General features: G+C 50.4%; 3 protein-coding genes across 3 annotated transcripts; 1 reads left to right on the top strand and 2 right to left on the bottom strand.

Annotated features, from left to right (window-relative positions):
- Positions 1-9,283: 9,283 nt before the first annotated feature.
- On the bottom strand, positions 9,284-11,167 carry F5891DRAFT_1190502 (uncharacterized protein; the record flags this gene model as incomplete). The annotated part of the gene is made up of 4 exons (XM_041367310.1): positions 9,284-9,658; positions 9,713-10,222; positions 10,270-11,040; positions 11,093-11,167. 4 exons carry the CDS (start codon positions 11,165-11,167, stop codon positions 9,284-9,286), a joined length of 1,731 nt encoding a protein of 576 aa, XP_041224293.1.
- Positions 11,168-11,625: 458 nt separating this feature from the next.
- On the bottom strand, positions 11,626-12,358 carry F5891DRAFT_1190501 (uncharacterized protein; the record flags this gene model as incomplete). Its single annotated transcript, XM_041367309.1, has 2 exons — positions 11,626-12,045; positions 12,101-12,358. The coding sequence occupies 2 exons, from the start codon at positions 12,356-12,358 to the stop codon at positions 11,626-11,628; spliced, it is 678 nt and encodes a 225-aa protein (XP_041224292.1).
- Positions 12,359-12,580: 222 nt separating this feature from the next.
- Positions 12,581-16,809, top strand: F5891DRAFT_1164875 (uncharacterized protein; the record flags this gene model as incomplete). The annotated part of the gene is made up of 8 exons (XM_041365374.1): positions 12,581-12,639; positions 12,697-13,055; positions 13,110-13,411; positions 13,450-13,836; positions 13,954-14,559; positions 14,587-15,202; positions 15,268-15,544; positions 16,120-16,809. The coding sequence occupies 8 exons, from the start codon at positions 12,581-12,583 to the stop codon at positions 16,427-16,429; spliced, it is 2,916 nt and encodes a 971-aa protein (XP_041224291.1). The 3' UTR covers positions 16,430-16,809.
- Between the last annotated feature and the right edge of the window lie 251 nt (positions 16,810-17,060).

Raw genomic sequence — 17,060 nt, 5'->3', positions numbered from 1 at the left:
CTGAAGCCCCCTCAGCTTCAGTCTCTAGTATCTTTTCTTAGGTGCTCATCGCGCCTAAGTCTACCTCGATCGACCACCTCATCGTTCGGACAAGACTGTCCTTACTTTGAGAACGTCAGTGACTTTGAAGACATCCGTCTTAGAAGTCATGTGACACGCGCGTCTCTGATATCTGCCGACTCAATGTCGCCAGTCTCAGTCGCTACACCGGACCCTTCCGGTTACGTCACAAACGTTAGTGGACAACGCCCCTCTTAGGGCTCCGCATAACAGATCTATTTGAGTGCGTAACAAAAGATTCAAGTTACCTTTTTGCGCCCTGCCATCCGCACGGCCCATTAACCGACAGACACCACGACTACCTGGATCCCGAAGTACCCTTGGGAACGCAATCCCAACACTCCAGACTCCGAAGAAGAAGAATCGGAAGAAGACCACACGTCCTCCGACGAGTTTCCCGACGAACAACCGTATGGCAACCTCAACTCGAACCCTGGAACAAGAATGTCCGGAGGCCCCACCCAACAACCGACAGTGGTCATATCCAGGCCTGAACTAAAGGCTGGAGTACCACAGAACTATGATGGAAGCATCGATGATTCCGAGCGCTGGATGTACTCGGTGGAGACATACTTCCTCATCAACCCGACGATCTACAACTCCGACCAAACCAAGGTCGCTGTTGCACTCCAGTATATGAATGATGGAGACGCCCGCGTCTGGGCCGACACCTTCTACCGAACAGCCTTCGACAAACCTACCGTCGACTTCGGTACCTGGAAGGACTTCAAGAAGGCTTTCATCGAATCCTTCCACCCGATCGACCGGATGACCGAGGCTCTAACCAAGCTTCACGGTTTGAGTCAAACCGGCGACATGATGCCCTACATCGCGACGTTCAAAACCCTGTCGTCCACTGCTAGTCTCAAGCAGGACGTCGCCCTCATCCACTTCTTCGAACGAGGGTTGAAACCAGGACTTCGAACCGCCATCTACGGGAAGGAGGTCGTCCCCACCACCATCGACAAATGGTACACTGCCGCGACACAGTTGGAAGCCAACTACAAGCGATCAAGAGCAGTTGTGTCAAACAACAGATCGGTACGCCCTTCCGGCCACCAGCACGTCCCCAAGCCTCAGGTCCGCCAACGCGATCCTGATGCTATGGACGTCGATCATTCCCTCACACCTGAGGAACAACAGAAGTGCTTCAATAAAGGCCTTTGCTTCAAATGCAAGGAGAAGGGCCATCGAGCAAACGACTCCCGGTTCCACCCGAAGGTGCGCCGAGGAGACAAGAACAATGAAGAAGACAAAGGCAAGAAGCCAAGCAAGTCTGGCGTCCGCCAGCTTGATGAGTCTTCTGACGAGGAAGACATGGAAGTCAACCTTGTCAAAAGAAAGGATTTTTAAAGAGAGGGCTTGTCGAATGGTCAATTCCCTCTATCTGCGCATTGTATACTAAAGCTGTTGGTAAATCCAATGAGTTTCATGTCCCGGTGACACTTTTCTCTTCTTGCAGTGCCAAAACCGTTCAGTCGACCGCCATCATCGACTCAGGGGCAGGTGGGACCTTCATTAGCTATGACTTTGTCAAGCGAAATGGGATCCGGACCCACCTACTCAAGAAACCCTTCCGGATCACCACAGTAGACGGGAGCCCGTCCTCGGCAGGACAGGTAACCCAATACTGCATGCTATTCATTCGTCTCGATCGGAGACTTATGTATGGAAAGTTCAACGTAACGAAACTTTCCAAGCATGATGATCTACTTTTTGGAAAACCTTGGCTTAGTGCCATGATGCCCAATATCGACTGGAAGGCCAACACGATCTCCCTGCCTGTGACCAATAGGTCAAAGGAGGTGGAGAGGGAACTCAACGCTTCTCGACGAGAAAGCAAGGCCAAGCCATATCTCTTTCGTGGAGAAAAGGCTGTCCTAGAAGAACTCGACGACGAGGATTTTTCACCCCTCAAACGACTCCCCGAAGGCACCCAACATTGCCTCGAAGAAATCAAGAAACGCAAGAAGCGTAACAAGAAGAAGACGGCGCCAATCATCGTGCCCTTTGAAGACACCGACTTCAACACCATGGACGATGTCTGGGTCGGACAGACCCATCTCACGGATAAAGTTGAGGAGATCTCCACTTATCCCCTCGCTGACAATGAAGTTCTAGTGGAATATGCTTCAGACGGATCATCCGTCCGGATCATCGAGAACATCTCTTTCGACACCCCGCTCACCAAGGACGGGACCTCGAAGAAAGAAATCCGGAAGGCTCTCCATAGACGAGCAAAACCTCTCCGGAACCTCTGGATCCTCGCTTCTCAGCAGGACTACACGAAGACCTCCAACAAAGCTCAAGAATTTGCTATGGAGGACGCGCAGGAGAAGAAGAAGAAATCATTTGAAGAACTGGTACCTTCCTATCTTCATGATTTTGCTGACATCTTCGCAAAGGATGGTCTGAACAAACTCCCTCCCTCACGACCGGGAGTAGACCACAAGATCGAAACAAAGGAAGGCTTCATTCCGAAGTCTTCTCGAGCCTACCTGCTCTCGCCAAAGGAAACCGACACTGTCAAAGCATTTTTGGACGAACACCTCGCCAAAGATTTCATCCAACCCTCGAAGTCTCCTCAAGCCACTGGATTCTTCTTTGTCGGCAAGAAGGACGGATCTCTCCGCCCCTGCCAGGACTATTGATACATCAACGAATGGACGATCAAGAACGCGTACCCACTCCCTTTGATACCACCCTTGCTTGCGAAACTCAACAAGGTGCAATGGTTCACAAAGGTCGATGTACGCTCAGGATACAACAATATCCTCATTCATCCTGACGATAGGTGGAAAGCCGCGTTCTCCACCTCATATGGGCTCTTTGAGCCCAAGGTAATGTTCTTTGGATTGTGCAATTCACCCGCTACCTTCCAAGCTTACATGAACCAGACGTTTTCAGAAGAATTGAACGAAGGATGGTTAATCGTCTATATGGACGACATCCTAATCTTTTCAGATAACCTGGACGAACACTGGCAGAGGACCCGCCGAGTGTTGGAGAAACTCTGCAAAGAGTCTCTCTTCCTCAAACCCGAGAAATGTACCTTCGACACTCAAGAAGTCAAGTACCTCGGTATGATCATTCGACCCGGACAGGTCACTATGGACACTGCCAAGCTGAAAGGCATCAGCGAATGGCAACAACCCTCTTCGGTCAAGGACGTGTGGTCTTTCCTGGGATTCTGCAACTTCTACCGTCATTTCATTCCCCACTATTCCGACATCGCACGCCCTCTCCTAGACCTAACCAAGAAGGAGGTCCCCTTCTCTTGGTCCGACTCCACCGAAGCTTCTTTCCAGCATCTGAAGAAGCTATTCACCACCGAACCGGTTCTGCGGAACCCCGATTCCTCGCGACAGTTTGCACTTGCAACTGACGCCTCGCTCTTCGCGACCGGAGCAGTCCTGCTCCAGACAGATAGCAATGGGGATTACCACCCCTGCGGCTATCTCTCCCAGTCCCTCAACGCGGCCGAACGGAACTACGAGATCTACGACCGGGAACTCCTCGCCATCATCCACGCCCTTCAGGCTTGGAGGCATTTCCTGGAAGGAAACCCCCATCCGGTCGTCGTTTTCACCGATCACAAGAACCTGATCTATTTCCGATCGGCACAACGACTCACCCGACGACAGGCCTGGTGGCACCTCACGCTCACCAACTTTGATCTGGAACTTCACCATGTTCCTGGAACAAAGCTCGCTGCACCGGATGCCTTGTCCCGCCGTCCGGACCACGCTATAGCTGGTCAGGATAACGAAGATCGTATCCTCCTCCCCGACGCCCTGTTCACCCGTCTTATTGACGCCAAACTCGCAGATGAGTTCCAACGACTCTCTGACGATCCCTCCGACCAGACTGTGAAAACAGCCTTGGACACTCTCTCCGGGGTGTGCGCACCCCCCATGAAGTCTGCACTTTCCGATTGGAGGTTCACCGATGGTGTTCTCTTCTATAAAGATCGTGCCTATGTTCCCCCCGACCTCCGGCATCGTGTGTTGTCTCTACATCACGATCACCCTACCGCCGGGCACCCCGGGCGTTCGGGTACCGAATGGAACGTCAAGAAATCCTACTGGTGGCCCGGAATGGGCTCCTTCATTAGGAAATATGTCGATGGCTGCGCCATGTGCCAGCAGATGAAGGTTAACACCCACCCCACAACACCTCCCCTCACCCCGATACCCTCCTCGGCCCTCCGGCCCTTCGCTCAGGTTTCGGTTGATTTAATCACCGATCTCCCCGAGAGCACCGGCTACGACTCTGTCATGGTCATGGTAGACCATGGGCTTACGAAGGGGGTAATTCTCTGCCCTTGCAGAAAAACCATCACAGCGGAAGGAGTAGCCGAACTTTTCTTCAAGAAAGTGTTCATGCGCTTCGGACTCTATGACAAGATCATCTCGGACCGAGGCCCCCAATCCGCCTCGAAGCTAGCAAAAGAGCTAGGACGACTCCTCGACTACCAAGTCGCACTTTCCACTGCCTACCACCCTCAGACAGATGGCCAGACCGAACGGCTCAACCAAGAGCTCAAAACCTACCTCCGGATCTACTGCCAGACGACTCCCTCCGAATGGGCAAAGCACTTGCCTATGGCCGAATTCGTTCATAACTCCCGACGACACTCCGCCAGAAATGCCTCTCCCTTCTACCTCATGATGGGCTATGAACTACGAGGCATCCCCCATCTCTTCCCCGACTCTACCCTACCAACCGCCGAAGACCGAGTCAAGTCACTCGCCAAGATCCGTGAAGAAGCCCTTGCATGCCACAGCCTCGCGCAGCAACGCATGGCTGATTGTTCCTATGGCCAGTGTTACAAGCCATGGAACGTTGGTGATAAGGTATGGCTATCTGCCACGAACCTAATCACCGGATTCCCTTCTAGGAAACTCGCCCCGAAACGATATGGACCCTTCCCAATCCAGAAGGTCCTCTCCCCCATCACGTTCCAGCTAAAGCTGCCTGCCAGCTGGCGTATCCACCCCACGTTCCATGCCTCGGAACTTTCCTCCTATCAGGAGACAGACGTGCATGGACCGAATTTCACTGAACCTCCTCCTGATCTTATCGATGGAGAGGAACACTACAAAGTGGAAGCTATCCTCCAACACAAGGGTACCGGATCGCATCGCCGGTACCTCGTGTCTTGGGTTGGCTATCCTGCCTCCAAACGAACGTGGCTCCCCGAAACAGAATTAAAGTCCGCAGCGGAGCTCCTGAAGGCGTATAAGAAGCGACTCAAGATCGCTTCAATCGCCATCTCATGTTGATCAACAAATGCCACTGCAACTTCTCCTACCGCCCTCACTACACGAGGGCTGACCCCACCGACGAACCCATCCACACCAACACCAAAACCTTCCATCGCCAACGAATCCGCAATCGCCACCGCCCCACAAAACCCAAACCCATCGACAAACAGAGACCTGTTACCCAATACCCCACCTACGCCACTACCCAAGGAAAGACGCTTCACTATGTCGGTCTCAGCGTCGTCTGTTTCCTCGCACTGATCCGCTACCTCTCATGCGTCTGCCTCCGACCGCAGCCAGCCAACGCGTGGCCATGATAGGCCCTCCCCCCCGGGATACACCGTCTTCCGACGACCATCCCTTCGCTCAGTTGTCCAAGATAGGCAACGGGCCTACTGGGAAGCAGTCATCTGCGACCCCCAGTATGCACTTCGACTCGACAACTATCTCAACCGCACCAACGACAACATAACCATGAACCTCGTCCAGGCCTTCAGGGCCACCGACGCCCTCACCGGCGATATCGCTAGGATCGACTTGGCTAGGGAGACTTCCCTATCCACTGTCTCGACCAGATATAACCAAGGCAAGATCAAGTGAGCCTTGCTAAATCTGTTTGAGCTCAGGAACTTCCATGCCGCTGTCATGGCCGTCGAGGAGGAGCGGGCATTTAATCCCCCTCCCGACCCGCTTGCAGTCGTCGAGCGTGCTGTCTATGACAGAGCTCCGACCCCCTTCCTTCCCCAACTACCCCGCTCTGAATCACCAGAGCATATCCCCAATGTCACCCAGCTGACCAACCCCGAAATCGACCGTCTCTACGAAGAATACGAATGCGAGCTCTATGCTCCACGTAACCCCTCCCCCACTCTTGATGTCGACACCATCTCTATCACCATCCCAGAGTTGGATGAGTGCTCTCCCGAACCACCTGTTCTCAACCCCGACGATTGGGTACCCACCGAGGTGGTCCCACACCTTTCTATTGGTTCTCCGGAACCTCTTCCCACTCCGCAACGCTGAAATCACCGTGCTCGTGCACGATCCATCCTGTCCCTAGGACTACCCCTCTCCCATGCGCATCGCCCGCGCACCCAGAACTTCACTAGGCACTATCCTCGCGAGAAAGCCCAGGAAGACGCCATCAACAACGCGCGTCGTGATGCCACTGAGACCACCCAGGTCTACCGCAGCAACATTGTCTGCCGCCAGTGTCGTGTCTTTGGACACAAACAGAAACACTGCGCACAATACTTCTGCCGCATTTGTGGGCAATTTGCCCCAAAACATCTCACTCCCTTCTGCCCTCGACTCAATGGCAGAAGGATCCTTCGCTGTGGAACCTCTTCTGACCGGTTCTACAGGGACATGCGCCAGCTTGAAGCCGCATATGACCAGGACGCTGCTCGCCTCGAGCAAGAACGTGAAGAGAATGCAATCGAAGCCGCCTCCTGGCTCGAAGACCTCGACTTCGACCCCGAGTGGTATAACAACCAGGACGACTATGTTCCCTTGGACGACAATTAAAGAGTTCGTGGAACTCTACCTTGAAACGGGGGTAATGTTACAAGTAACATCGGCTACATGGCCCCCCTATCATTTTTCCCCTTCGTCCTCGCCCTCGTATGCCTCCGGCTCGTACTTCTCTACCGACTATCTGTTGACCGGATCCTCGGGACCGTTCCTGTCCCTCATCCCCCTCCTATCGCACCAACGTGCGCACGTGCCTTCGGGCTATGACTCGTTCTGACTCGTGCCACCAATGTGGCTTTCCTTATCTTGTCTTATCTTTCCTCTGACTCATGCGTGCTGCACATTGTATCATTTACCGTTGGCTCGTTCCAACATTTCTCGGTCTCATTCCGCATTCAACCTCACATCACTAATCCGGCTCTGCTACCAGCGTACCTATACCCTTTCTGTTTCCCCTTTGCCCTTACCTACAGTACGGTAGCCTTGCCCTTAACCCTTTCCACTTAGTATAAGTAGTCGGTCACTCTGTACTAGATTCCCTAACTTGAATCTACTCAATCTTCCCTCAAACATACTTCCCTCTGAAGCCCCCTCAGCTTCAGTCTCTAGTATCTTTTCTTAGGTGCTCATCGCGCCTAAGTCTACCTCGATCGACCACCTCATCGTTCGGACAAGACTGTCCTTACTTTGAGAATGTCAGTGACTTTGAAGACATCCGTCTTAGAAGTCACGTGACACGCGTGTCTCTGATATCTGCCGACTCAATGTCACCAGTCTCAGTCGCTACACCGGACCCTTCCGGTTACGTCACGAACATTAGCGGACGACGCCCCTCTTAGGGCTCCGCATAACAGATCTATTTGAGTGCGTAACAGGGCCCACCCGGCATGCTTGGTTTCTATGAACTCCAGCTTCTTCTCCTTGTCTCCCTATGTCTCATCTCCCTCTCCAGCGCCATGTCTCACGATGGAAAGAGCTGAAGGAGAAAGACCTGCACAGTGCTGTGGGCGTCTGGGCAGTACATCAGGTATGTTTTATTCTGTTAATTGCTTGTCTTGCAGAATACTAATGATGGTCTCGATGTTAAGATCATATCAGACTTGGCACAGATGAGGACAAGCAGGACTAGTTAGATTCAGACTCGTTAGTATTTAATTTTGAATATCTGAATCCTGTTTAGCACCAGTTTGAATAAATTGAAATCTGTCTTGCAAAAACAATATTTCTATTACCATGCATTGACTGTCTATTTGAATGGAGTTGCAACAACTTCGCAATGACAGTTGCGACTCTCATGAAAATCATGATACAATGTCACAGTCTTGATTGTAATGACTCATCTATGATTGGCAGGCTATGGCAACTGAGCTTGCAACCATCATTTAAATGATCATGACAATGCTAACTCTATTATAGCAACATATTTAAAGACGCACCCTGCATTTGGGCATTGAAACCCGTTGCAAGGGGTTGAAATCTAAATTAAGAATTTCTGACAATTATACTGAAGATAATGAATGCGAGAGCGGGACTTCTGATACTGGATATTATTGCCTGTCAGTATGGACTGTACAGGGATGCTCAATTCTTAAATGACGTTGTCGTTTGCAAGCCAAACACACGCTAAGTGTCACCAAACCTGTCCTAAACGGGACTTGTACCTAACCCTTACGGCGCGCAGCGCCAATGCTTTCAGTCTTAAAGCACATCCTAAACCTCAGCAGTGCTCCTAATCTTCGTGGTTCGTATCCCTCCATAGGCCTAACCCACATCTAAACCTTTTTATGTAGAAATGCTAGCAATATATAATCAATCAATTCTATTTTTCAAGTGAGAGGTGCATTATATTCACAAACACTACATAGCACTGGATATACTCTATGGAAAGGGTCAGGAAAGGTTTAGGAATGTTAAGGATTAAGTCTTCTAAGGGTTAGGAACACGAGCCACGAAGATTAGGAGCACTGCTGAGGCTTAGGATGTGCTTTAAGACTGAAAGCATTGGCGCTGCGCGCCGTAAGGGTTAGGTACAAGTCCCGTTTAGGACAGGTTTGGCGACACTTAGCGTGTGTTTGGCTTGCAAACGACAACGACATTTAAGAATTGAGCATCCCTTACATGGGCTACTTATACTTTAGAATAGTAAGAGTCCTTATGGATGGCTAGGCCGAAATTAAAGCGAAAAACGGAGTCCGAAGAGAGAATTATCGCGTCCGAGAAGGTAGAGTATAAATAACGCGAAAGAGTACGAAAAATGAGCGAGTGGAGGCTTGAATGGGTATGGCTTGACAGGATAACGAGAGCGTGCATACATCTAAAAGTCGGATGCGCTCGATGAGCGGTGTTTGATTTTAGGCGACCGCTTAGCGTCTTTTAAGTTTCTGCGCGAGCGAGCAACCCAAATATTTCCAAAACAATATATATTGAGTGAATCTTATGAAAGTGCAAGATTATCACAAAGGAATCAAATCTTATCTACATATCTACAGATCATCAGACATACTAGCCGTACTGATAGTAGATATACCTCGTTCAACTAAATCTTTCTTTAAAGAAATGGAAGCGTGATATACTGCAGGAACGTTACGAATGGTGAGATTGTGTTGTTGAATGAAACGATACTCTGCTCCAGATGACGAAGATGCTGAAAACTCCACCGTCTGACGTCTCCCGTTGAGATGCTCCATGAGGACTGAATGTGTTGCAGCGCCGCCGAGTGAAATCAGATTGTCGAGAGCGTCCACGTCGTCTATGTCAAGCTCTGTGTGGAAGCCGGTTTCCCACACAGCTGCAACGATGACGGCGTGTACGCCAGGATGATTGACTGGGGCCAGCGAGTCCGGATCATTCGTTTCGTGCTAGAGAAAAAAAAGGATAAGTCATTAGAAGAAGAATACAAAAAGAAAACTCACCAAAAACAAGTATGCGTGATTCTCAACGAGTATCGGTACATGTTGTTTCCTGTGCACGATCTCCGCATTTGCGTCCAACGGACGGTTAAGATCATAATGGACTGGGACTTCGCGGCGTGCCCTCGTTTTGAAGGCCGTTCGTATGGTCGTTGTGAGGGTTCGGAGGCTCTTAAGACAGGTTTCGTAGTTGGGAACCTCCACGTCAGGCATGAAGTCCTGGCGAGCTGCCGACAGCGCTGCCTCCGCCATCGCCGTGTTGACGCCCGTTTCGGGCATAGCGTTCTCTAGTAACACCTTGCGGCGCATATTAGACTTCGCGGCTTCCATCAATTTCTTGAACTGCTCATTAGTCGGACGTTGGGGAGCATAGGGATGGGAGCGTGCAGGACTGTTGGCCACAGGCCCGGAGCCAGCCACAGGCAAATTAGTGATAGGCGAGGGAGGAGTAGACACCGGAGGCAGCTCTCTGCGAGACGGGAGTGGTGCAGTAACAGTGATGTCTCCTGTAGCCTGTAGAAGAGAGTCAGTCACGATCATGATACAAGTGAGCGACGCACTCTGATAACTCCGGTTGGGAACAGTTGTCCCCGGTGGCCTTCGGGTGGGCGGCGAGGATCGTATACGAATACCTTCCGAATTCCGGGCAGGTCGATGGGTAAGCGTCCCAGATAACGTGTCCGTTCTTCCTCCCTCTGCGGCTCTTGCATGTGTCCGATATTCCTGAAGGTTGTCGGTGTGGGCACATCAAATTGATGTGCCTCACGAGACACGAGTTCCGGTGGTGCGAATGGCATCTGTGGGAGCCCGTAAGTGTGAGCATGAGGGGCTGGTTGCTGTTGGAGCTGCCGGGAGTCTGGTGGTGGAGCTGGCTGCATGAACGGTGGGCGGTAGTCGTGTGACGGGCCTGGTTGCCCAAGATGTTGTCGAGGGATCTGCCGGGGGTCCGGCGGTGGAGCTGGCTGCATGAACGGTGGGCGGTAGTCGTGCGATGGGCCTGGTTGCCCAAGATGTTGCCGAGGGAGCTGCCGGGGGTCCGGAGGTGGAGCTGGCTGCATGGACGATGAGTAGTAGTCGTGTGACAGACCTGGTTGTGCGAGATGTTCATTGGCTTCCTCCATATTGACTTCCTCCATATCATCTTCCTCCTCCATCTCATCATCCTCGTCCTCGTCGTCCTCATCCTCGTCCATGCCTTCGGATTCGATTAACGAAATTAGTTGCTGGTATGATGCCGGACCTTGAGGTTGTTCGACACGGACACCGATCTGGCTTGCATCTGAATTCAAAGACGGGTTTAAACCCGAATTTTTCCCTGGTTTTTTTATTGCCTAATAATATTATATTAGTAGCATGCATAGGTAGTAGTACCGTAAGACTTACCTTCGCATTCTTGCGCGAGGGACGCTTTTTCGTGATCTTCGTGTGCTTGCGAGTTGCACTGGCCTTTGGGGGCATGATGATGGGTGGGTGGAAAACGTATGAGAAAAATGTACGCTTGAGTCCAGGTGCTTAACAGCCGGGGTTATTTAATTGGCCCCAGGGTTCTATCGGCCTCATGGCGCAGCCAATTCAATAGAAAGATCAATCAGTAATCACGAATGCAGACATTTATGTATTAGACGCACCGAAATCTGCATGCTGCGAACCTCGTGGCATGATGATCAGTATGTTTGACGCAGTTTCATGCGGGGTAAGGACAGAATAGGCAAAAAGATGTGATAGTGCGGAATGATATCGATGGTGACAAGATAGTATCGATAGTGACAAGAAGAAGAGAAATCAGTCACGAGGCTACATCGAACATTACTACAAAACTCTTGAATACATAAAACTGGTACACCGTTGATCTAGAGTGGTAATCGACGAATCAGTGACATTTTTGACCAAGATAAGAAATGAACTTAACTGATTGCCTAGTCCCGACCGCTTTCGGAGTCTTCGCCACCGTCGTTAGCCATGATCAAGTCTGTGTCGGTGACCCCGTGTGCGATAAGTAGTCCTTCCATATCGTTGTATTTACCTTGCACAAACTTGAGGGACTCCTTTGCTTTGAGGAGGTTTGTAGTAACGCTGGAGGATGGTTCAGAAACCTCTGTGCACTCTTTCTGCGCGTTTTCAATCCAGAGTCGAAGCCCATCTTCTGCAGCTTCATGTTCTTTCTTCAACTTGTTGATGGATTGGTTCAAGAAACTAGTCCACCTGCTCGCCTCTTCTACCTGCCAGATCCTGGTCATGATAAGGTGGCGAAGCTTCTCACAAGTGGCATACTGAGCAGCAACAGCCACTTTGAGATCCTCAGGCGGCATGTTTGTGTCGCCCAGAATCTCTGGGGCCTGTTTAATCGAGTTCAATACAATCAGTACCAGCAAAAATGTGGAAAAGACTTACAAGGGACACAAAACTTGCAATAGGGATATCATGTCCCTCTGACTCAGAGTCAAACAAAGCAGAGTTAAATGAGGAGCAGCTCCCCTTGGGAGACCGTAAGGTGTAGTTCCCCCGGGGAGAGTGTAAGGAGTAGTTCCCCAGGGGAGACCGAGACCTGCGTAGAGACCGAGACTTACGCTTAGCCTTGGGACTTGCTCTATAAGCAGGAGAGGAATGTTCGACGAAAGTTGCAGAGCTGGTTGGGCTAGTAGGGCGCATAGTAGCAATACAAGTGTCCAGCATGATATGAACAATGGACTTGGAGGATTTGACCTGAATGTTTTCTCACTCAGCCTCTCGCTGCGGTGCTGTCAACAGACTTGTCAGCGAGTTTCGGAGTTTGAAGGACTTAACAGAATTCCAAATACACGGCGGTGGATGGTCAGTCAAGGTGATTCTTAAGGCTGCGATATCAATAAGTTCTTCAAGTTGAACGCTCCGATGGCATCCAATGTAGAAGAGGGCTTTACCTCTGACGAGATGTTTTTTAGGGCCGGAGAGTACGTTTTTGATATCAAACTTACACGATGGTCCTGATCAAGCTGGCTATCATATAGTGGTACTAGCCAGTATCCTTGTCCCACCTGTTCCACGCCATTTGTGAAGGTGGAAGAACTTTGCACTCACCTTACAGATGATCCACAATGCAATGCTGTACCCATCCCTCATGCACTTCGCCAACCTGCTGGTCCAGGTGAAGAACGCATGGGTCGCTATCACACGAAATCCGGCTCTATTTACGGGTTTCAACGGCCAAATACGTTCGAGCGCATGAAGGCTCATGACTATGAGTCCGCTCGCGAACATAATGTGTACTACCCATTTTCTGGGAGGGAGGAATGGGAACTCGCCAAATTTCTCATCGAGAATCTGAATCAGGGGCAAATAAGTCGCTTTTTGAAGTTATTATGGGTCAGTGAACTTTACATTAACTTTTAAATTTTAACAGCTCGCTATTAGGTGAAGTCAGAAACACGGCAACAGCCCACATTCAAAACTGCGCCCCAACTGCTAACCTTTATGGACGCCCTGCCAAAGGGACCACAGTGGCACTGCACAACAATCGAGACAGATGGTTATGTTACAACGCATCCTGTGCATCTTATCTGGCGTGATGCTTTGGAGGTAACGAAGCACATATTTGGCAATCCGATTTTTGCCAATGACATGGAATTCGATCCATATGAGATATTTGTTGACGGAGAACGGGAATATGGTGAATGGATGTCGAGTTCGCGTGCGCATGATATCCAGGCTTGTATTATTTTTTATGTTCGAATACGAATTCTGACGATAGTTTTTATGCATAGGACGAGCTTCCACGAGGTGCTACCATTGTGCCCATCGTTCTTGCATCGGACAAAACTCCTGTCACTCGACACACAGGAGGTCTCGAGATGCATCCCACGTTCCTTACTATCGCTAACATCCGATCTGACATTCGCATGAAGGCTACGGCTCACGCATGGTCGTGCATCGCGTATATGCCCATTCCTCAGTTCATTTGCAACCCTGAGTTCTCTTCACTCTTGCAAGCCCGTGTGTGGCATCGGTGCATGGATATAGTCTGCGTGAATCTCAAGGAGGCAGCCGCTGTAGGCGCAAGTATGGTGGACCCATTGGGTCTCTTACGCTATGGATTTACCCCCCTTGTCGCATATACCGCCGACCTCCCCGAACAACAGATGGTTTCATGTGTAAGTAAGAATACATCACCAGTCACTCTAGCCATCCAGTCACAGTTCGGGGACGGAAAGTTGTATGAACCTCGCGACGGCCAGGGCACACTCAGGACACTTGAAGAACTTGGTCAGCGTATCGATCCCTGGAAGGTCCAGGAATTTCAAGAAGCAGCCAAAGCATCACATCTCAGCGGGGTGCAGCTTCCCTTCTGGCGTGACTGGCGCTTCGCTGATCCAGCCATTTTCCTTGCACCTGAACTTCTCCACACATGCCATAAATTTTTCTTTGATCACATCCTCAAGTGGTGTAAGGAAGTTGTTGGGGCTGATGAACTCGATACTCGCTTTCGTTCGCAACATAAACGCATCGGAACCCGTCACTTTGGGCAAGGTGTCTCCCATGTCTCGCAGATGACCGGTCGGGAACATCGGGACATCCAACGCACAATCGTACCTACAATTGCAGGTGTCGTCGATCCTGATTTCGTCCGCGCTGTTCGCGCGATGGTCGATTTCATCTACAAAGCACAGGCTCCAACTTTCACTCCAACATCGATCGCTGACATGACCTCCTCCCTCCAAGAGTTTCACGAATTCAAACACACAATTCTCCGTGCCGAGGCTCGCCGAGGAACATCGGGTCCTATTGAGCATTTTGAAATTCCAAAACTTGAGCTCTTAGCATCATTCGCTCGAGCCATCCCCCAGCTTGGCTCCATTATACAATTTACTGCTGATGTCAGTGAGCGCATGCTCATCACACAGTGCAAGAATCCATTTGAGCACACCAGCCACCAACGTGCAACGTTCACTCAGCAAGTCGTCCGTCTCCTGGACTGGGAAGAGACTGCACGCCAGTTCGACCTCTATGCCCTCCTCCGCTCAAACGACATGTCCCTCAACAACCTCATCGTCAACGAATTCGACGAAGTCGTTGACATGGACCCGATGTTGGGTTGGATCATGCGCGTCGCTCCCGAAGAACTGTCTCGGTTTCAAGGCCCACGTCCCATTCGCAACCATTTCCTCAAAGGCCTGCTGTCTGAAGACAGCAGGGTCGCCTTTCATATCACTGTATCCAGTGACCACACCAACAAGACAGCACCTTTTTTGGCGCGATTATACCAGCTTCCTGACTTTCCTCTGACGCTTCGCTCCTTCATTGAAAGTGTCAACCCTACGCTCGCAACTCGTTTCCAGAACCGACTGCTCAACGTCTGGAACAAGTTTCGTATTCAGCTGCATTCGACGTTGCGTCCACGTCTCATCATGCCGAGCCAGCAGGTACAAGCATATCCGCCATCTACCAATTATCCTCATGGAAATTGTGATGCTGTCCTGCTGCAGATGCACAGTGAAGGTGAAGAAGGTGAAAATCTTGGTGAGTTTTGAAGTTACGGTCAGTATCTTTGTATTCACGCATTTCTTCACTAGACGCCATTGTAGCTCAAGTTCGCATGGTGTTTGGCTTGTCAAAGAAAGGCCCACCGTTGCCTGCTGAACTTGACCAAATATTCCTCTATGTACAGCTCTTCGAAGTCGTCGCACGTCCTCAAGATGATGTTGGAGTCATGATGTTCCGCGTTAAGCGCCGTTTTGTGACCGGTCCTGATGGCACACAAGTGCGGGTTGGCATGATCATTCCTCTGCTCGATGTTACCCATGCAATCGAGCTCATTCCTGTTTACGGGGACAGAGCTAATCGTGCTGTTGACTCCTCGACGTGTTTGGAAAGCTATGATACCTTCTACCTTAACAATTTTTCAGACAAAGAATGGTACCACACGCTACACACAGATTTCATGTAGTTTCCCTCGAGTCTAGACGTCCTGTGGTGTGCATCGCAATGTTAGATTGATTGATTGGACTATCTTGCAAAGATAAGATTCGCTAAATAATTTAAGACTAAATCTAAGACTCGATTTCGTGATTTTGACACGACTAAGTGAGTTGTCAGATCTCCACCAATCGCATGGCTTCGCTACTGAAGTCGTAAGCGTTCGTAAGTGTTCGTAACGCGCGTAAGTTAAGCGTTCATTTCAGTCGTTTTGCAGATGTAGGTTTTGACAGTTTTTAGATGGCTCGGTTGCGAGTAGAGCGACGGGGACGAACAGAGGGACGCGAACGAGGGTTTTAGTGTATACAAGGACTTGGTGGTGGTCGTGGTGAGCGTTGATTCGGCTATTTCCGGCGACAAACGATTGGTAATCCTTACAACACTCTGCCGTGGTGCCCCAAACGACTCAATGAGGTCCTACCGCTGGGGATGCGCCCGCAACACAACCTCCCCAATTCCAGGTTCCCTTCGTCTCAATTGTGCTACTATGCTACTGTGCAATTGCCTACGTGGCTTCACATGCAAAGGCAAGTTATGCTACAACCTTTCAAGCTTCCACTGCTCAGGAAACCCAACCCAAAACTTGTTCCCGCATTAAAGCAGGTCGTTCAGACTCCCGAGAGCCCGCCGACTTCAACGCTCGAGCTGGACAATGACGACAACGGCGATAATGATGACGAGGAGGGCAAAGTCGGTGCGGATCCATCGTTTGATTGTGTTTTTAATGCGGACGTGGATGCTCTGGTGGCGACCACGCGGCAGTATGATTAGTGTGGTAGATGCATGCAATTTTTGTGCCGGAGAAGATACGAGGCGGTATACTTCCAATCCGTTTTTGATAATTCATCTATGTATATTCACACGTGTGATTACTTGAGGGAGTGCGCACCTTCTTGATGTTGTCGTGACCCCCATATACATCTATCTGCTCCATTTACCCCCTCCACTCTGCACCTTCCCTAAACCCTATCCAAGTTTCTTGCCCTGCATCGCTGCCATGTCTTGGACTTCGTTCCTGGTACACGTTGTGCCATGGCTATAATTCATGTCGCCGTCTACTTGACTTTGATGAGAAGCAGTCTGCTGACAACTTACCATATAGTGTAGCGTTCCAGGTGAGAATGTTTGGAGGTCCTCGGGAGTAAACCTCCCATCTTACATGTGATCCGGCGTGTAGCGCTGTTATTCAAATTACCGCTTTGCTGCATTCGCCAAATGTGGTCCAGATGCCACGGCGCGCTGGCACAAATCGTCGACGCGTCAAGTGCAACGTGTAATTAGCTGACTGCATTAAATAGCTCGAGTTCGTCAATGCGGTCCACTGATACTTAGTTTTCACTGCAAGTGATACCTCGTTTAAAGTCGTGCCCTGGGTCGACCGTAATTTCAATAGAGAAAGATC

Source organism: Suillus fuscotomentosus (assembly GCF_016647785.1).
Source record: "Suillus fuscotomentosus strain FC203 chromosome Unknown F5891scaffold_37, whole genome shotgun sequence".
Taxonomy (NCBI): Eukaryota; Fungi; Basidiomycota; class Agaricomycetes; order Boletales; family Suillaceae; genus Suillus; species Suillus fuscotomentosus.
Note: the sequence above shows the minus strand (reverse complement) of the source record. Positions and strands in the feature narration are given on the sequence as shown.